The 18174-nt window shown below is 52.2% G+C and overlaps 1 protein-coding gene across 1 annotated transcript in view; it reads left to right on the top strand.

The window, feature by feature from the left end:
- AFF3 (ALF transcription elongation factor 3) overlaps nucleotides 1-18174 on the top strand; it is a 148245-nt gene that overhangs the window by 90474 nt on the left and 39597 nt on the right. Inside the window, exons 6-8 of the mRNA XM_078601281.1 lie at nucleotides 1514-1618; nucleotides 2669-2702; nucleotides 3161-3212. Of these exons, the coding sequence (XP_078457407.1) occupies nucleotides 1514-1618; nucleotides 2669-2702; nucleotides 3161-3212 (191 nt within the window). The remainder of the gene's footprint in view (nucleotides 1-1513; nucleotides 1619-2668; nucleotides 2703-3160; nucleotides 3213-18174) is intronic.

The raw sequence follows: 18174 nt of genomic DNA, 5'->3' as shown, positions 1-18174 counted from the left end.
CCTCATGCTCGATAGCTGTGGCTCTCTCGAACTCTCTCTAGTGGAGGCGCCTCCTCCAGCAGTAGCATGAGCAAGCATTTGAAGACGTTGCAGATACGCGCGCGTGCACACCTTCACCCCGTTGTAGCGCTTGCAGCGACGTTCACAACGCTTGGCCCGTGCTCGGCAGTTTCATTTTGCCCGAGAATCGTGAACCCGCCACCCCCTTAGTCCCCGATTCACGGGACCCGTTACACATTTTCACGTTTCCCCCGAAGACCAGTTGTTTATCCAGCTGCTTGTCAGTCAATCTGTGTGCTGCCGTATACTGGCGCAGAGAGAGAGAGAGAGAAAACCCCGCAGCTCAAAATCCGCAGTCATTACAGCTCAGAAATAAACAGTGATTTAAAAAACAAATGCCACAATAGAGTCGGAGAGGAGATATTGTATTACTTGTAAGTGGCCACAAATAAGGCACAGAGTGCTCCGCTGCTGCTGCAATAAAATGAGACAGGGCATGAATTGGCACTCACAAGCTCCACGGACATGACGGAGAAGTCCGAGTGAAGACCCCCGAGGGAGGCACGGGAGGTTGTGCGCGTGTGGCTACGCTCGGCTCACGGGCTCAAGAGCGGGTTGCTAACCGAGGCTCGGTCGTTCGCTCGTACCGCCCGATGAGCGTGATGAGACGCGACAGACTACAATGCAGTCCTGCGCGGGTTTACGTGGCGGCGTCTCAATGCGACCGGCATCTCAGGACGCTGCACAGAAACAGTGGGCGTTGTTTGCTTTTGCGGAGAGAGGCGGTGAGTCATTGGCCGCGGAGTCCCAGACGATGGTGAGAACGCGCGACCTGACCGCCGTGCCAAGGTTGACTGAGGCCTTCGACAGAAAGCCTCGGATGCCAAAGTAGAGAACGCATGGTGGGGAGATGAGAGGTCTTGAAGACGGCGAGTGCAGGAGTGCCGGCTTGACATTGATTCGGTACTGGATTGGGAGCCAGCGGAGAGATCGGGGTGTAGGTGGAAGTGGGTGCGGGTGAGAAGTATGTTATGAAATGGTAGGTACATGAGTAGACCTTTGCGGATTTGTGCATCCGGATTGAGTTATTTGACTGCACCGACAATTGGAATTTCTGTTGGTGAAGGTGGACGATGCTGTTACTAGCTTTGGAATGATAAGGGTTGCGATATAAGTGCACGAGTGGCTACAGGGGTCACGTGACACCATTTGCGTACAACGCACGTGAATATAAAACCATCGATCGTTCCGCACGCGTCAAATCGATACCGATAGATTAACGTCGATGCGTTGGTGCACCACCAGTTGTTACGCCGTGCGGTGCGTCCACGTGCCACCCCCCCGTGAACGTAACGCCACCTCCGTTGGCGCGTTACATTATGTTATGCGGCGCGAGCGAAAGACGTAAGGATCCGTTCAACCGACGCCGTGGCCAAAGCGAACGAGACGCGACGACGGTTTCTTATTCCCCCCCCCCCGCACCCCGTTTTGTGTTGCTGCTGTGCGCGTGCAGGAGATGACCCACTCGTGGCCTCCCCCTCTGACCGCCATCCACACCCCCGGGCAGACGGAGCCCTCCAAGCTTCCCTTCACCCACATCCCTCCTCCTCCCGCCAAGGTCAGTCTCATTCAAGTACAGTGTCTCTGCGGGAGCCAAGTTGATGCGGTGCCAAACTGGCGCGGCCTCGCCGGGCGGTTTTCCCAGCTCTGCGCCGCGGCGCCATCGGCGGCGGCCGTGGCGGCCGCTGCGCTCGCGTTCACCCGCTCCGTGATATTTGCGCGAGGGTCACCGGGCTGGCGTGGCCTTGCCCGGGGGGCTCTACGGTCGTGAGGCTCGGCGGGTGGGTTTTGACCGTCGCAGGGGGTCTGTGGCCGCGGCGTCTCGAGTTCTTCGCCAGGGTTTTGTGGCGGCGGTGGCGGTGATGAATGTGCGTCGCCCCGAGAGGTTTATTTCTCTTCCGTCGGTATCTTCGCGAACATTTCCGCACGTATATTTTTTCGCGTCGTTTGTTAAGTTTCCTGTGTGCGGCGGAGGAGGGGGGGGGGCTCTGTGCCAGGAGACGCCGGGATAAATTTCTACACGTTTGCTGCATTGCGATACCCTGCCCAAAGCTCGGCAGAGGCTGTGAAAAAAAATGTCTCTTGGCTACGAGAACCGCAGGGAAAGCTTAAATATTCTGAGTTCTCATCCTGTTGATTCAGTGTGAAAGGCCACCATTTGCATATTACACCCCGCTGGTTCACATCTTCATTGCTCACCACCCAAATTTACGTTTAAACAACTGCCAAGGTCCATCCACAGAGTCGTGAGGATGACCCCCGCTTCCTTCCCACCCCCCTCCACGCCTCGTGGCACCGGCGCGTTACGAACGTGGGCGGCGCGCCCCAACCCCTCCCGTAGACGTCCGCAGCGGAGCCGCGGGGTCGCGTTCCTGCAAGGTTTTAATTTCGCTAAGCAGGTGGTGCCACGTCCCTATTCAGAGTTTACCGCCGCGTTGTTTACACAACAACTTCAAACGGGGGTAGGTGGGGGGGGGGCAGCAATTTTGTCAAATCCAGTTAAGGGTTTGACTGATTTTAGCTGGCACGAGCCGGCCGTGGGTCACGTGACACATCGAAACAAATACATTGCGGTCGCTAATTGCTTTCTTTCCCGCTGCTCCTGCAGGACGCTCACATCAACTCGGGTTACGGTGGACAGAGTAAGTTTCTTCACGTCGCAATATTTTTTTGTTCACACACCCCCCTCCCACCCCACGCCTTACCCCCCTCCCCCGCACCCCCCAGGTCCTCACGCATGCGAGGATATAATTTACATCAGCCCACCCCAGTTACTGCTTTCGCAATGTGCATATTTTACAGTAAAGAGTTACTTTGCTAACAGATTGTAAAAAAAAAATATATCAACAAATACATGTATATAATTGTGGGCGGCCGGGTATTTTATGCAACATTATCGCTGTTGCTTCCCACACGAGGTGTGGTGATGTCATTGGAATTGGTGGTGGTGACCTTTTGCCCTTGTCCTTGATTTTCTACCCTTGCCACTAATAGCGTTAATCGCCTCACACTCGATAGAGAATCGTAATGGACGCGTCATGGCTTCCACCTCCAAGGTGCCGTCACGAACGTTTTTTTATTTTTTCAATTGTGTCCACAGAGCGACACGACACGGCAGCAAGCCAGCCACCAAATGTGGCGGATCACAAATCGTGAGTCTGGAATTACTCTTATTTTCTCTCTCTCTCTCTCTGCCGCACATCGTGTGACGTTCCAACGCTGGGGCTCACTTCTTTTTTGCACGCCCGCATGCCATCTGTCGCGATGCTGGGGGTTTCTCTGCCACGGTTTTGTCGGCACGCGCGTGAGTGTCGCCGTTTTGACGAGGCGGGGATTGAAGGCTTTCAAATCTCTCGTGCGTATCTCTGGACACTTTTCCCTTCACCGTGCCCCCTCCCCTCCCCATGCGTGCTTATTGAGAGCTCGTGGCTTACTGAAGCTTAGAGTACACGGTGACATTAATATTTTTATACCCATTAAGTTTTGCTCACCGTTGTACATGAAAGTCCTTTCACAACTGGTTCAGTGTGCATACGAGCAGTTTGACAAAGGGTTCGGAGCGTGCCCCACACACACACACATGCCACATGGGATGTTCCTTTGCGCTGCCTGGCAGAGAAAGTGAGCTGAACCTCAGCAGATGATTCTTTAAATAACAATCGTGCATGCTGGCTTTTAGATGTGGCATCTTGGCAGAGCATTACATCCCACTATCAATAAGTGCTTACATTTTTGGAGAGGTTTGGGCTTTGCGTGGATTCATAATAAAATGGAGCGGACTAAAAACATTTTTTTAAAGATATTTTTTGAAGACTTGGGGAAATAAATCACAATACCAAAAACACAGCGGACGATTGTTGTTGCGCCAAGGGAGTGCTGCTCCAGTCGCCTCTCATCCCCGTACGCCTGACCCGAGGCTTCCACATGGGTGGCCGTGACTGTCAGGATCCTTTGAAAGCACCGATATGTTATTAAAACAATCATATGTACATAATGTCGGTTTTTTTGTGTACACTCACCCATATATATATCACCTAATCAAGTTGAAAATTACGGTGCTGTAAATATTTGACTTTGACTAAACCAACGTGGATTTTATACAAAAAAATTGTTTCTTCAAATTTGAGACTGGGGTTTTCTCTTATCCACTTCTGCATCCCAAGTCCTTATCCACCAGGCCTCACCGCGACCCCCACACCCTCCCAGACAGGATTAGAGGAATGGATGAGTGAAGGAATAACGTGGCCAACGCCGACCACAGCTCCGTGGCAACGAGCGGTCCTGGCCTGAGCGGGGCGATCGAGGCCAAAGCCGTTCGAACGTCGAGGTCGCACGCGGTGGCGGCGGCGGCGGTATCGGCGACGAACACGATCTTGGTCCACGTCACCTAGCTCGTGGGCACGTTGGGTCCCGGGAGGGCCAGTGTTTGGCATGCTGGAGGAAACCACATAGATAGAGCTCCTTGGAACTTTGCAGCCCCCAGCCTATAACACCTGGTATTCCCAGGCAGTCTCCCGTGCAACCACCAACCAGGTTTTACGCTGCTTAGCTTTCCAGATCCAGGCTGACGGTATTTTTTAAATTGAAATCGTGAGGTGTAAATCGTAACAACACCCCCACTCTCCCCAATACCCAATCGCTCACACGCAGCCCCAGCATCTTGCAGCCTCTTTCCGCGGCTAAACGGAGGTTAAATAAACGCTCTCGCTGTTGACGGAGCCCCAGAATTTGGCGGACGCGTCCTCTTCCCCCCCCCCGCCCCCCGATTGGTAAGCTCCAAAAAGGTAATTTATAGTAGGCGTTGAATTTTTTTCGAGATCGTTTGTCAGATCCGTGGAGAGCATTGTCTGATAGGAGAGAATGGGGTGGTTTTTTTGTATTAATGACCAACTTTGATGTCGCTGAGAAACAAAAAGAAAAACACGCTGAGACTTGCAAAGAGGGCTCCAGGGGAGGAGCGGGCCCGGCACGGCGGGGCGGCTCCGGCTCGCGTTGCCGCGTCTCAGCGCCGCGGTCACCCGTAATACAGGGTGGCCCGCAGCACCGTGTTTTTTAGGGGTGGACCCAGCCCCCCCCCCCGCTGCCGCCCCCCCTCTGCGTCTCTCGCTTTCATCTCTCCTCCCCCCCCCCGTCCGCTGTGGCCGGAGTGCCGCGAGGCGTGACGCTGAAGGATTTACGAGCCGACAACGTCACGTGTCTGGATTGTTATTTTTTCTGTCGCACGGGTGTTTTTTCGGACCCTGCAGGCTCAAAAGCAGCTCGCTGCTTAAAACTTTGACTCTGTTTGTTGTTTTTTTATGATTACTTTTATTATAAAGTAGGAGCAGATAGTGCTGTTGTCAAAGCATTGACATTAACATTCGGACGATAGTTAAATCCCTGTCTGACATTAACTCAGCCCATCTCTCCTCTCGAGTCGATGGTTGAGTACTCCCCTTGTAGGAAGCCAACCGTAATCTTAACGTGAAGAGACAAGCCCCTGCCATAGGAATATGGAGTTTCCACCAATGACTCAGGCCAGTCAGCAGAGAAGAGCGATGCCAACAGCAGTTGTTTGAGCAGTAAGATACTTCCATGTACTTTGACTTAAAATTCTGGAGGCATCAAGTCATGAGAATCCAGTAGTTGACACCATTTTCAAACCTGATATATTTTTTTATTCTCAGAGCTTGAATTCACCTCTCAGGACCATATCTTAATGCGACGGGTTTGTTGTGCCCCTTATTGTTGACCGGGCTCAGACCATGAACTCACTACGGTGGCTGAATCTCGCATGAGAGCCCAGGATCCCAGCAGATCCCGCTCATTGCTCTGACTTCTGAGCCACCACGGCCTCCTGTCCTATTTATAATTTCAGTGAAGCACCAAATTCCGGATGGACACTCGCAATACACGGATGTCACTGTTGGCCGTCGCATTACTCGCCGTGCACAAAGCAGCTGATTGGAAGGTCGAGTCGTCTCAGTCGCTGGGAGACGCTGATTCATTCCGACCCATCGCATTGAGTGCCACACAAGGCTGGCGTTTGGCGAACTCTGTTCAAACATCCGGTGCGGTCTGCCGCGTGTTTCCCGAATGTCTGCAACCGAGTGTGGGTGGTGGAACGGAATCGGAATAAAAACTGATGACGTACACGTTGACACGACATCAGTTGACACGTACGTCATCTTTCTCTATTCTAACCACGAACGGACGATGTCCGCCTTGTCGGATCGGAGAGCCCTAATTGGTTCATCATTATTGCCGTCTGCGTTCTGCCGATCTGCCTCCGTTGCTTGCACACGTGCGTGTGCACCTGGACGACCTCGGTAATTGAGCCTCATAAAGACACAGCAGCGCACGCACGCGCATGCGTGCACACGCGTGCACACACGCGCGCGTACACACACACCGCCACGGTCCGCCTGCGTTTATGATGACAGCGCTGTCGGAAAGACGGATCACGCGCGGGTGTGTTTTTTTATCAATGACCTTCGAAGCAGGTCTTTAGACTCGCTTGCATATTTGTTTTTTCCACTTATCTATCGCCGTAGTTGTTTTTCTCGCTTTAATAACGCGGCGCCTCCGAGATCGTAACAGATGACGCGTCGTTCCGGCCAACGGCGTCGCGTTCAGTGAGCGCCGCGTCTCAGAATCCGGTCAGCGACGGCGTCGGCGGTCACCCGCGCCACTCCTCCACCTCTGCGCGGATTTCGCCCTGCGTCCGTTTTGACAGAGGGGCGAATCGTGCTGGCTGTTGCTTGGCCTTCACGTGGCTTTAGTTAGGGTTCGCTGAACCCAAGCGGGATCACGATGATGCGAAGGGAGGGAGGGTTGGGGTTTGTTGGCGGGGGGGAGGCTGGCGTCGCCGAGGAAGGGGAGGTTACGAATGGCTGGGTGCCAAGTCAAACAGCGCTGGGCAGACGCGCGCGGGCACACGCACATGCACAGGCACGCGCACGCAAACACCGCAGCAGCAGCAGAAGCGAGTGGAACACAAGTGACGCACACACACTCTGCCCTTTACGCTCACGCCATCAGCGGCGGCTCCCCGAGCGTGGCTGGATGGCGGGGGGCTCGTGACCAACAGGATACTCGACGTCTTGGAAATTGGATGCATCGCGGCGTCCACGATGGATGCGCTGGGCAGCGAAGATGAGTCACCGAGTGGGATTAAGGAATTGGACTGCGGCGTTTTTAAGTGAGCTCGCCTACGCTTTGTAAAAATCGTACTCTCAAAACAATGACGCTCCGAAAGAGGAAGCCGAAATTGAATATCACGAGGGTTTGTTGACATTTCTTCGAGCGGTCTTTGTCCATATCTGTAAGGCCCTTCGCTGGTATTAGTTCAGTCACCATAGTTGTCACTCGGACAATGATGTGTTAGGTGTAGATTACAATGTCAGTTCTGGTGGTAGCGCATCCCGTGTGTAGCCGGGCATGATGGTAACACGGTGCTTAGGAGTCAGAGTTGGTGGGTCGCAGAGATCATCTTGTGCATGAGACATCCAGTCTGCAGGGCTGTGATGTACAGCAAGTCGTTTTCAGACCTATCTGTACGAATGAAGCGTTGTCGCTTCGCACGAATGGGTTTTCTCCATGCACTCTGGTTGTGTCCCGCGTGTAAAGGGTAAAGGTGCAGCCCTGCAATTGCTCGCTCACGCCACTATTGGCGGAAGGGCCTCCGCTTAGAGTATTGAAACTCCGCCAGGCAATCGACTGGGGCAGCTATGGTGGGATACAGGTGTCACCACTTGTGGCAGGCACTGTGACTCTTTGGGAATGTACGTGTACACCCACAGCCCTTTTGTCAATCCACTGCTGGATGAAGGGTTTATTTGACCATACTTCACCACTCTGGTCAATGCAGGTTGGTGAAGGTGTGAAGCATAAATCTGAGATAAATATTATTTGTTGAGATTAGTACGAATATTTCTTGGCTGCTATACATTTCCACACGATAAGCCACTTGGTTGAGCTATTATTTGTGGCAGGTCACTTCTGAAAAAGATCTACATAGCTAAGTGGGCTTTACCTGGCTCAAAAGAATGTTAGTATAGTTTTTAGTTTATTTTGGCCTCTTCTTCCACGCTTGACTGACGTCTAGCCACGTATGAAACTGTTCTGAAAAAATGGATTGGCTGACCATTGCAATGCAGGAGGACAGCCAGGAAAATTATCCTGAGAGATCATTGAGGCTTTTCTCTGTTAAAAACAAGGAGAAAAAGAAACCTGTCAGTGACAGTGATAGCAATCTTCGTTCATTTCACTCAACCGGCATTTTGCCTCTGCAACTTATTTCCCCTGCCTCGAAAAAAATCCACGAGCGTGTGACCCACACGTCCTGGCATCCACGGCGTCCCTCCGGCAGGGGCCCAAGATTTACATCATCTTGGCAAGTCGCGGTTCGTGACACGCCGATAATCAAGAAATGAAGTTCGATCGATAGACAGAAGGAAAAGAAAGAGAGAGACAGACGCATCTGAAGACAAAGGGGATCTTGGGCAGACGGCCCGGAACCTCAAAAAGCCACGCAGGGGAAAACGAGTGGCAGACGTTCTGACGCACGCTGCTCGGATTCCATGAACAGCTCACGGGGCTCGCCTGAGCCGTAAAAAAAGAAAAGAAACGGACGAGTGTTCGTGGCAGGGCGAATGCGTATTTCTGCGGCGGCACAGATGTGCGGTGTGCACCGGCGGAGAAACGGAGAGGCTCGTCTGCATTCACGGCACGCCGGCCGCGAAGGGTGGGTGGGCGACGGGCGGAAAAAAAAATGTTGGTGATATTTATTTTTTGTCGTCTGCCACTTCTTCTTATTCTGCTGCTGCTGCTGCTGCTGGAGGTGCCCTCGGGCACCGGGCTGTGAAATTCCGCACCGCCGGGCTGCGTTCCGGTCACTGTGATATTTGAGAGACAAGTTCGCTATTGTGCAGGGATGTAGCATTGGTCGTCATCAATTATGGTGTGTCTCAGAATTCACCGGCGGAACGATCAGTGTTTTTCATCTCGCAGCGGAAGGCGAGAGACAAAAGCAGTGAGCGTGATATTTGAAATAAAAGGGCCCCCTTGTAAATGGGTGTCTCGTTAGTTGACGTCACGTACAGAGCATCCGAGAGCTCACCGGTTCATTACTTCATTTCCTTTATACCAACCAGGCAAGAGCCCATTTGAGAATACAAGTTTCTATTTCAACGGAGACCTGTGTTAGAGATAAATAAAAGAGTAAAATCCAATCGAACAATGATGAAGGTTACATGTGAACGTGAAGTGGCAGAAACTAAGCCTGTTTAGAATTTCATCAAGTCAAAAATGTTAGCGCCATCAAAAAATCAACACGAAGCAAAGAAGAAGATAATAAGTTACCGAGGCAGAAGCCAAGCGTAAGAGCATTTGCTGCTCGAATTTTCCAAGCGGGAGAATCAAATTTATCACGAGAGACCGATCGAGAGAAACCGGGCGTGAATTGTCAATAAGAGAGAGACGCCCAGCCGTCGCAGGTGTTTTCCAGACGATAGGTCTTTGTTCCTCTCTTCAGGCTCAAAAAGAGGGAAAAGCAGAATGCGTCGACGAACGTCACGTCCGCGCCCCCCGCAATGAAGACGCGCCTGCAGCGCGAGTGCGTGACTGCGGGGACAGCAGCAGCAGCAGCAGCAACAAAAACGACACCATCCTTATCTGCAGCGGGCAGGCGATCCGTTCCGTTGAGCTCAGCCATCGCGAGCGACGGCCGCGTCCGGCATTGCGAGCAGCGTCGCAGCGGCGGCGCCGGGGGTGGTGGGGGGGGGGGTCAGCGCGGCGGGCAGGAAGGAGCGCCGGGCTGCCTCGCCTGAGGGAGGCGACGCGCACTCGAACGTTATTTCGGATCGTTTCTGCTCGTGTGCGTCACGTTGGCCCTCCTCCTTCTTGGGGGGAACTACGCGATCGTTTCGCCGGAGGAAAAGGGCGAGCCGTGCCACCGATGTTGGTTCCGTTCGGCGTTCATGGGGAATAATTTTTTGTTTTATTTAGTCGAGGAGTGAAGACGACTCCCCAGGAGCCAGGAAAAGCCGCAGGCAGACGGGAAAGGCAGCAGCCAGGTGGTGAGCTGGTGCGAAGAAAACATTTCCAAACTCTGCGATCCTCTTTATATGAAGATATGGGAGGAAAATTCATGCATACGAAGGGGCCCTGTGGGCGAGCCAGGGGGTATGGCTCCTCTTCGACATCCACGGGAAGGGAGTTTCAGGACGTTCGTGTGATCCACAAACCCTTGTCCTCCACAGTGCTGCATTCCACGCATCCGTAGCCACCACCACCGCCTGGCTAAATAGCCAGTCACGCTTTGGTATTCGGTGGCTCCGTCGTAGTCATTGTCACGGCCGATGTGTTTGGTCCACTCGCAGTCACTGGCTGACCGAAATAAAAACACTTCACCGTAGAATAATTTTTCCGTCGACGAAAACGAACGCCGGGGTTTCCACGTCGCGGTGACGCTACTGTGTGTGGGACGCGACGGAGTCCGGCGGCTCGCGGCGCCAGGCTCGGGCTACGCGGGCGCCGCCTGCCGCCCCCGCCGCCGCTGCGTTGTGCAACGCCGCCCGCAGCCGGATGGCAGACGAGTTGCGCTTCACCTGCCGCCCGCAGGAATATGTACAAAATAAAAGCCGCGGATTCCCGTAAGCGCCCGTCAATCAGCCCGTCGCTTCACAAATAAACACGCCCCGTGCGTAGGCCTCACTGCCGCACGTGTATCCCACGCGCGTCTCCAACGTGGACGTGTGCGGAATGATAAGGCATTGTCACGATCGTCATCATCGTCGTTATCAGCCATGATTTATCCGCTGCCGGATAAAGACGTCTTCAAGCCGTCGCCAGGCTCGCGGTCTCGTGACGCAACAATCCATCCTAAAAAGTCATTTGTTGACCTTCATGTTTTTCCAAAGTGGTTTGTCATCATTCAAAAACCTTTCCACCCCCCCCCCCCCCCAAGAGAATAAGTCTCTTGACGTTCTCTTACGAACACCACCTCGATGCACCAAGCCCTCCATGAAAGATTATAAAGCCAAGTCTTGTATGTATTTTGAACCAACTTTTTTTTTTTCACCATACATAGCCAACCGTGCTAATCGGAGGTGCGGGAAGTCTTGAATGGTCTGTCAAGGTAAAAAGGTGAAGGCACAGCCCAGCAATTGCTTGCTCATGCCACTGCTGGTGGAATTGCCTCCACTTCAAATGAGTTCTAGAGCGAGTGCCTCTAGGGAGTAATTGGCCTACTCATCCACACTTTGTCGGACAGTCTTGGAAGAGGTGGGAGATGGCATGGAATTGCAACTCCATTCGTTTCAGCACGGAGTCATGGTCGGAGCGGAAGGGAAACAGTGTTCAACGTCACGTGGGATGATCTCGTCAATAAAGAGAAAATCACCTCCGTACGTTGAATAACCAACCACAGAATGCCTACCTATTACGCAAGGATTGTGCTGTCAATATGCAAATAAGTTTATTTTATTCGTCGCGATACATTACAGCCCTTTGCAAATCCACTGCTGGATGAAGGCCTCCTCCCCACAGTGCGTTGGTCATGGGGGTCGTTTGACCATACTTCACCACGGCTGCTTAGTCCTGGTTGTTGACGGGGTGGAGGGGGGGTACGTGGGGTACCGGGACCGATACAGATATTGCCACTGCTGATAGGCACGGCCATCAAACAAACTCGGGTCGCTGGGTTCATAACACCGTGCGCGTACCCACCGCCCAGTCGCTCGCCACACGCATACAAGTATCCGTTTGCAATATGTATCGACGGTACTATGTATTCATAAAATGTGTTAATCAAGTGTCTGCTTTGGGCCATCTGGCGCTTAAAGCAGTCCCCAGCAGTTTGCTTGACAGGGATTCGAATAATAAAGTCAGCGGATACATTGTGAATTAGCCATCGGAGCGAGCCGTGTGGATATGGGCGCCAATCCGTGGGCGCGCGAGCGAGCGGGGGGCACGGGGATCGGTGCCATATGGTGCCCGGTGTAGTCAGGGCATCGGGAGCCGGCTGGTTACCATGGCTGCGCGGTTGCCATGGCGACGGGATAGTGGGTTGCCGCGGACGATGGAGCGCCGAGCCGTGTCTTCCTGGCCCCGTCTCTACGCCATATGGCCCGTGTTTGCGCTGAGCCCTGGCAGAGCCGCCGCCAGTGCCCCGTGCCTGGATGTGCAACCGCTACCGCGTATCCTGTCTTGGTGGTGGGAGGGAGGGAGGGGGGTCAACGGCATAGCACCTGTGTGTGTGTGCGTGTGTCTATGGGGAGTGGTGGTGCAGCGGTTAGCACGCTGCGCTACGAACCTGGCGACCCAGTTTGGATTCCCGCTCACGGCCATCGCCAGTGACGATTATTTGAACCGGTGCTGGGCCTCCCCTAGGTTGACTCAGCCTCAAATGAGTACCTGGTGCGATGTGTAAACATCACCACTGGGGATACAAAGGCGGCCGGGCGTGGTGTTGGCCACCCACCCCCTCTTGTGCCGTGCCGGCCTTCATAGGTGCTCGCTAACAGCACTTTGAGGCTGAGTCGACCTTAGGCAGGCACAGGACCGATTCAGATATTTGTCACCTATGTTGGCCGTGAGCGGGAATCGAACTCAGGCTGCCGGGTTCATAGCGCAGCGTAGCGCTAACTGCTACGTTCTTGCTCAAATCTTTTTTACCTTTTGTTTTTTAAATATGCAAGAAATGTCATTTACAATTTATTTCATGGGTTAGGCCACGTACAGAACTGACCAGAGTTTTGTGTCGCTAAGTTCCTGCCAAACAAACGCAATTGTCAGGCGGTACATGAGCGCTTAACGACGCGCCAATTATGATCATTTTTAAATCTCACTCGCCGGTCAGTGGAAGAGCAAATCTCACAACGAAATTTGGCTCAATTGTATACGCGATGTTTCACTTGAAGAAACATCAAACATCACCAGAACACGGTCCAGGAAGTCAGAATAAACAAATGCAGGAAATCAGATGGACTTTTATTTTCATCGTAAATGATGGATGCAAACACCTGCACGTTTAAAATAGAAAATCGCTTCCAGAAAGAAAAGTGTCCAGATTGCATGAGCGTATAATTCTCCCCTCTTGCGATATGTTGAGGTCTTTTTTTCTTTTTTCATCTCATGATACGTCCCCGCTTGTTGTAGCTCGGAGGTGGCGACCCTAAACGTCACAGACACGCGGAGTTCTGCCGATCCTCTCCTCCGCCCTCCCGGCCACCCCCTCCTCCCCATCTCCCGCTCGTTGTCCACTCGAGGGCTTTACTCCCACCCCCCCCCCCCCCCCCTCTTTTGACGGTGTGACTCTCCGTGCCAGAAAAATACACGCAAGGTGAGAAAGGATGAATCGCAAGCGAGATGCTCATTTGGTAATTGAATTACTCGGCCGTGCGTGCGTACGTGGGCTTGCGCCAAATCGCGAGAACGCCTCCGTTGCCACGCGCGTTGAGGGCTGCTGAGGCCACTTCCCACCCGGCAACCATGTCGCCCCCCGCCACTCGGCAGGGTCCGGCCTGGTGAGGCTTTTCGGGGGGGCGGGGGGGGGGGGCAGGAGACGGCGGGTACCGCGATGGATTATTTTAATCCATCCGTGCAGAGACTTCAGCGTCTTTTCTTGACCGCTCTGGGTTACTCCCACACGAAGGCAAGCACTCACTTTCGGAACATGGCCAAACATCCAAATGTAGCAGAACTCTCCGGAAACAACGAGGCGAGGCTTGCCCGAGGTAAATAATCGGCTGCAGCGCGGGTGGTGCTCGCGCAGCCTTGCAGCATCGCAGCACGCAAGGTGGCGATGTCTTCGGGAGGCGTTCATCCAGCAGCAAATAGTTCATGACTCGTGGCAATGATGACAATTGTCAATATCCAGCAGCTCATCATGGTGACGGAAAATATCTTCGGCTAGGTTTTGTTTATTTATTTGGGTGCTCACCAGAGCAGATGCTCGAGGTGTGTGAAGAGCCAGCTAATTGCCTTGTTGAAGAAGTCACAAGTGAAGGCATGAGTCACCAAAAACTATCGGAGAAAACTCATGTTGAAAACGATACACTTTGTGCAAATGCTTTTTTAAACAAAGCATCTTTCACTTTTGACGCAGTTACTATTAGCGAGCACCTGTTGAGGCCAGCACAACACATAATGGGGTGATGTATCCGATTACCACGCTGGCCGCCTTTGTCTCTCCAGTACCGATGTTTACACCCCGCACCATATAATTTACAGCTGAGGCGACCTAGGGGGAGAGGCGCAGGACTGGGATCAGATATCTCTCGCCACTGACATTGGGTGTGGCCAGGAATAGAACTCAAAGTTGCTGGGTTCGTAGCGCAGTCCGCTACAATCGCTTCCACCGCTCGCCACAGCGCAGACTGCGCTCACTGCGCTCACAGACATTGCTCTGTGAGACTGTCTGTGCAACGCCTTATAAAGACTGAAAGAATCTCACGCTCTGAGCCAATGTACACCGCCGAAGCTTGCTCACGCTGTGAAATCTTTTTGGTGGCCAATTCTGATCGTGAATGATATCTCTGGCCACGATTACGCAACGAAATATTGCTTCCCCCCCGCCCGCCCCACGCACTTTAAACAGCCGCCAAGCCCTCCATTTGGCTGCAAGTCTGTGAGAGTGTTTTTTTTTCTTTTTTGGAAGAGGAGACCTTTTTCCTCCTCGCTTCTTAAGGGTTCAATTATCCGGGAGGCATTATAGGCGATCTTGCTTATTTACAGCGCCATTAACCGTTTGGTAAATTACGGTTAATGGGTTATGAGGAGGCCGCGGCGGTGGCTTGAGGAGTGTTTGTTTGACGAGGCCTTTGCATCGCAAATGGCCCCGCAAGTCGCAGCCGCGCCGACGCGGCTGCCAAGCCGTCGGCTGCCCCCTGACCTCGCGGCCTGGAAGGAAAAAAATAAATGTCATCGCGCTCATTTAACGCGTGCACTTAGAGGGCGTCAATCATCGCGATTTTAAAAATGCCCGTCGTCCTTTTGACGAAGGAGGAGGACATTATTTTTGCGCGTACGTTCAGAGCAAGAGAGTGCCTGTTCGGTGGTTCTCTTTCCTACCGTCTTAAATTGTCGATGACCATCGGGGATGAGATGCAAATACCGCTCTCTATTTCGGAGTGACCCGTTCGTGAGTGAGTCCACTTGGTATTCAAGCACAAACGAGTAATGTTTAACAGAGGGATTGTGGTCTGACAGTCGAGGGGTGATGTCGCGGTTCGGTTTTTTTTCATTTATCCAATTAAGTAATTTGCGAGTTAATCCATACAATTTGGCAAATGTGGACGGTGACGCCGGCACACATGAGCATCACGTCAGGGGGATCTTTGTCATCCGCCTGCGGATTGAACGGCGCGAGGCTTTTTGGTCACCACGCCCCTCGATGATTAACCGGGGCGGCCTTCGACTCCGCACCGCCAACCACCACGACGAGCGGCGAGCGCGCTACCGCTCGGCCCCGCCCGGGCCCGTCCAGCGCCTCTGCGCGACGACGCCGTCCCATTTAGCGGAGTGTCCGAACGTTTCGCTGTCGACGGTGGTGGGTGGTGGGGGGTTGGTTGGTGACTGCGCGTTCAGTGGCGTCTCTACGAAGCCGAGGCAGACGTCTTCACTTCCCCGCGTGCCTGCGAGCCACCGCCGGTCATTCAGTTGCATAGCGGCTATTTACAAGGTGGTTGTTTATTTTAAATAAAACAAAGCAGGGGCAGACTTTTATATATATAATTACCATTATAGATTTCTGCCGTAAAGCTGCGTACTTTGTTTATAAGGAGTCTTGATTTACAATGGTATCGCCGCTCACAAACAGATGGTGTGCTTTTTCATTGTGATTAATTCTCTCTTCAGAGTGCTTTCTTTTTACATATACGTAAAAAAAACCCCACACGGACTAATAATGTCATACTACATCGAGCAATTGGAAGTGCAGTGTGTCGGTACAATATAAAACATAACATCGGTCAAGTGCCAGGCCAGCTGTGCCTGTGCGTGCGGGGTTCTAACGGCACCCGACTCTGTCCACAGCGGTTCGCCGAGTCCTGGGATTAAAGGAAACGTAACGGCATCTCGGAGCGCCATTCGTCTCTTTCAAACCACGCTTATTGCATAACCCGCGCGCACCCTGGGGATGAAGTTAAAGAGGGAAATTGACAGGTCTTAACCGTTTCGCAATGTGTAGTTCTCCGACGTGGTTTTTATTTTGCGTGTGTTTGTACCCGGCGTGTCGTTTCGTGACGACGGCGCCGCGCTACGTGCCACGTGCCGGAAGCTTCTTCAAATTCGGCTCCTTGAAGCCATCCCACTGACCGCGAGTGCCACGCACACCGAGCTGTGATGGGGATCGCAAATCCTTTGATTCTGTTCAAGTAATGATGACACACACATTGCACTCATTCGACACAACAAAGTGCTTGCCACAAATGAACCACAACACCTTGCTGATCTTGTCAAGGAGCATCAACCATCGCGCGACACTCCGGTGGCCCTCCTCGCAGCAGCGGCTTTTGTCAATTGATAAAAAGAACGGTCACCGCATCGAGCGGCGCTGCGCTTCTCCGGCCGTCTGGAACGCTCTTTCGATATTAGGAAGCCACTGGAACTTTGCACTTTTAAATCATCTAAATTGAAAACGTATTTCTTTCTAACTACTTTTTGCATTTAGTTTGTTGTCCTTCCCCCACACCTTTGATTAGCATGGTTGGCTACCTTGGGTGAGAAACAAGTTCAACATAATACATACAGCATACATACATACAACATACATACGTGTACATTACGATTGTTGGTGGAGCCACCGCAATAATCCCAGATTTCTACCATACAGTACGTCAAAAAACAAGTTGACGACATTGGACATTCTGAACAACAATATATATTAAAAAAATATTAAAAAAAAAATGAATTGTGTACCACGTCACCACCTTCACGCATGCACGGCATGGGAGCCTGGGATATCCAGAAGGTTTCAAACACGAATCTCACCCTCTGTCAGTAAAACCCAGGAGATGGATTGTGGACGAACCCAGAATGGTAAAGGGTGTGCGTGTGGAGGCATTTGTGCGTGTATATGTGTGTGTGTGGTGCACCTAGTGGGGAGCGGTAGTGTAGCGGTTAGTGCGCTGCGCTACGAGCCTGGCAAACTGGGTTTCTGATTCCTGCTCACGGTCAATACCAGTGACGATTATCTGAACCGGTCCTGGGCCTCCCCTAGGTCGACTCAGCCTCAAATCAGTACCTGGTGCGATGTGTAAACATCGCCACTAGGGAGACAAACACGGCCACCCACCCCCTCGTGTGTCGTGCCGGCCTTTATAGGTGCTCGCTAACAGCACTTGCCCCTACAGTCTGTTAAGGCTATATGGGATATCTGTATCTTTGTGATGCACTAGCGTGGTGACGTCACCGCCACTTAGTGGCGAATGGTGGCTGTTCTATCGAGATAGTTCAGGGTTTGCTTTGTGTCCAAACCCAAGTTATGTTTTGTTCAATAAGTGCAGAGGACGGAGTGGATGAGTGTTAAGTTAAATTGCAGCATAATGTTAGTCATGGTCATTATAGAGAAACAATGCAATATTAGAAATGGTGGATTCATTTTTATTATAATAAGCTGAATTATATCTCGTGCTTCTAATGGAAACATAGCCTCCAGCCAAAATGTATTCTGGTTTGAAGCATGCGAGGAGGACCCTTTGAAAAACAATACCTGTTTTGGAAGGGTGGGTCGCTCTGAGTCGCAGGGGAAATTCTCTGGTTTTGAATTCTGGCTCCGAGTTAATACTGGCGCACTACGTTGTGAACCATGTTGCAAGGGCTTCATGGAACAGTTCACAGAATGGTTAATGGTGCACTTTGGTAGTATTTCTGCACTCTTGAGAAATTTCCTTACATTATGGGCACAACGTAAAGTCACGTATTATTATTATTATTGTTGACCTGCCAAATAACCGCAGAGGATAACATCATGTTAGAACAATTCACAACCCGTGAGAGTTACATGATCATTGACCAACCCACACTGGTCAGTGTGGGTTGCTGAACGAGTTCAGCTTTTCGCTCAACCGCCGATATTATACGCGTTCGACAATCGAGCCAGGCCGCTTCCGTTCGTAGCGGAGTGCACCA

The sequence above is a fragment of the Lampetra planeri genome, chromosome 15 (genome assembly GCF_965212315.1).
Source record: "Lampetra planeri chromosome 15, kcLamPlan1.2.h2, whole genome shotgun sequence".
Taxonomy (NCBI): domain Eukaryota; kingdom Metazoa; phylum Chordata; class Hyperoartia; order Petromyzontiformes; family Petromyzontidae; genus Lampetra; species Lampetra planeri.
Note: the sequence above shows the minus strand (reverse complement) of the source record. Positions and strands in the feature narration are given on the sequence as shown.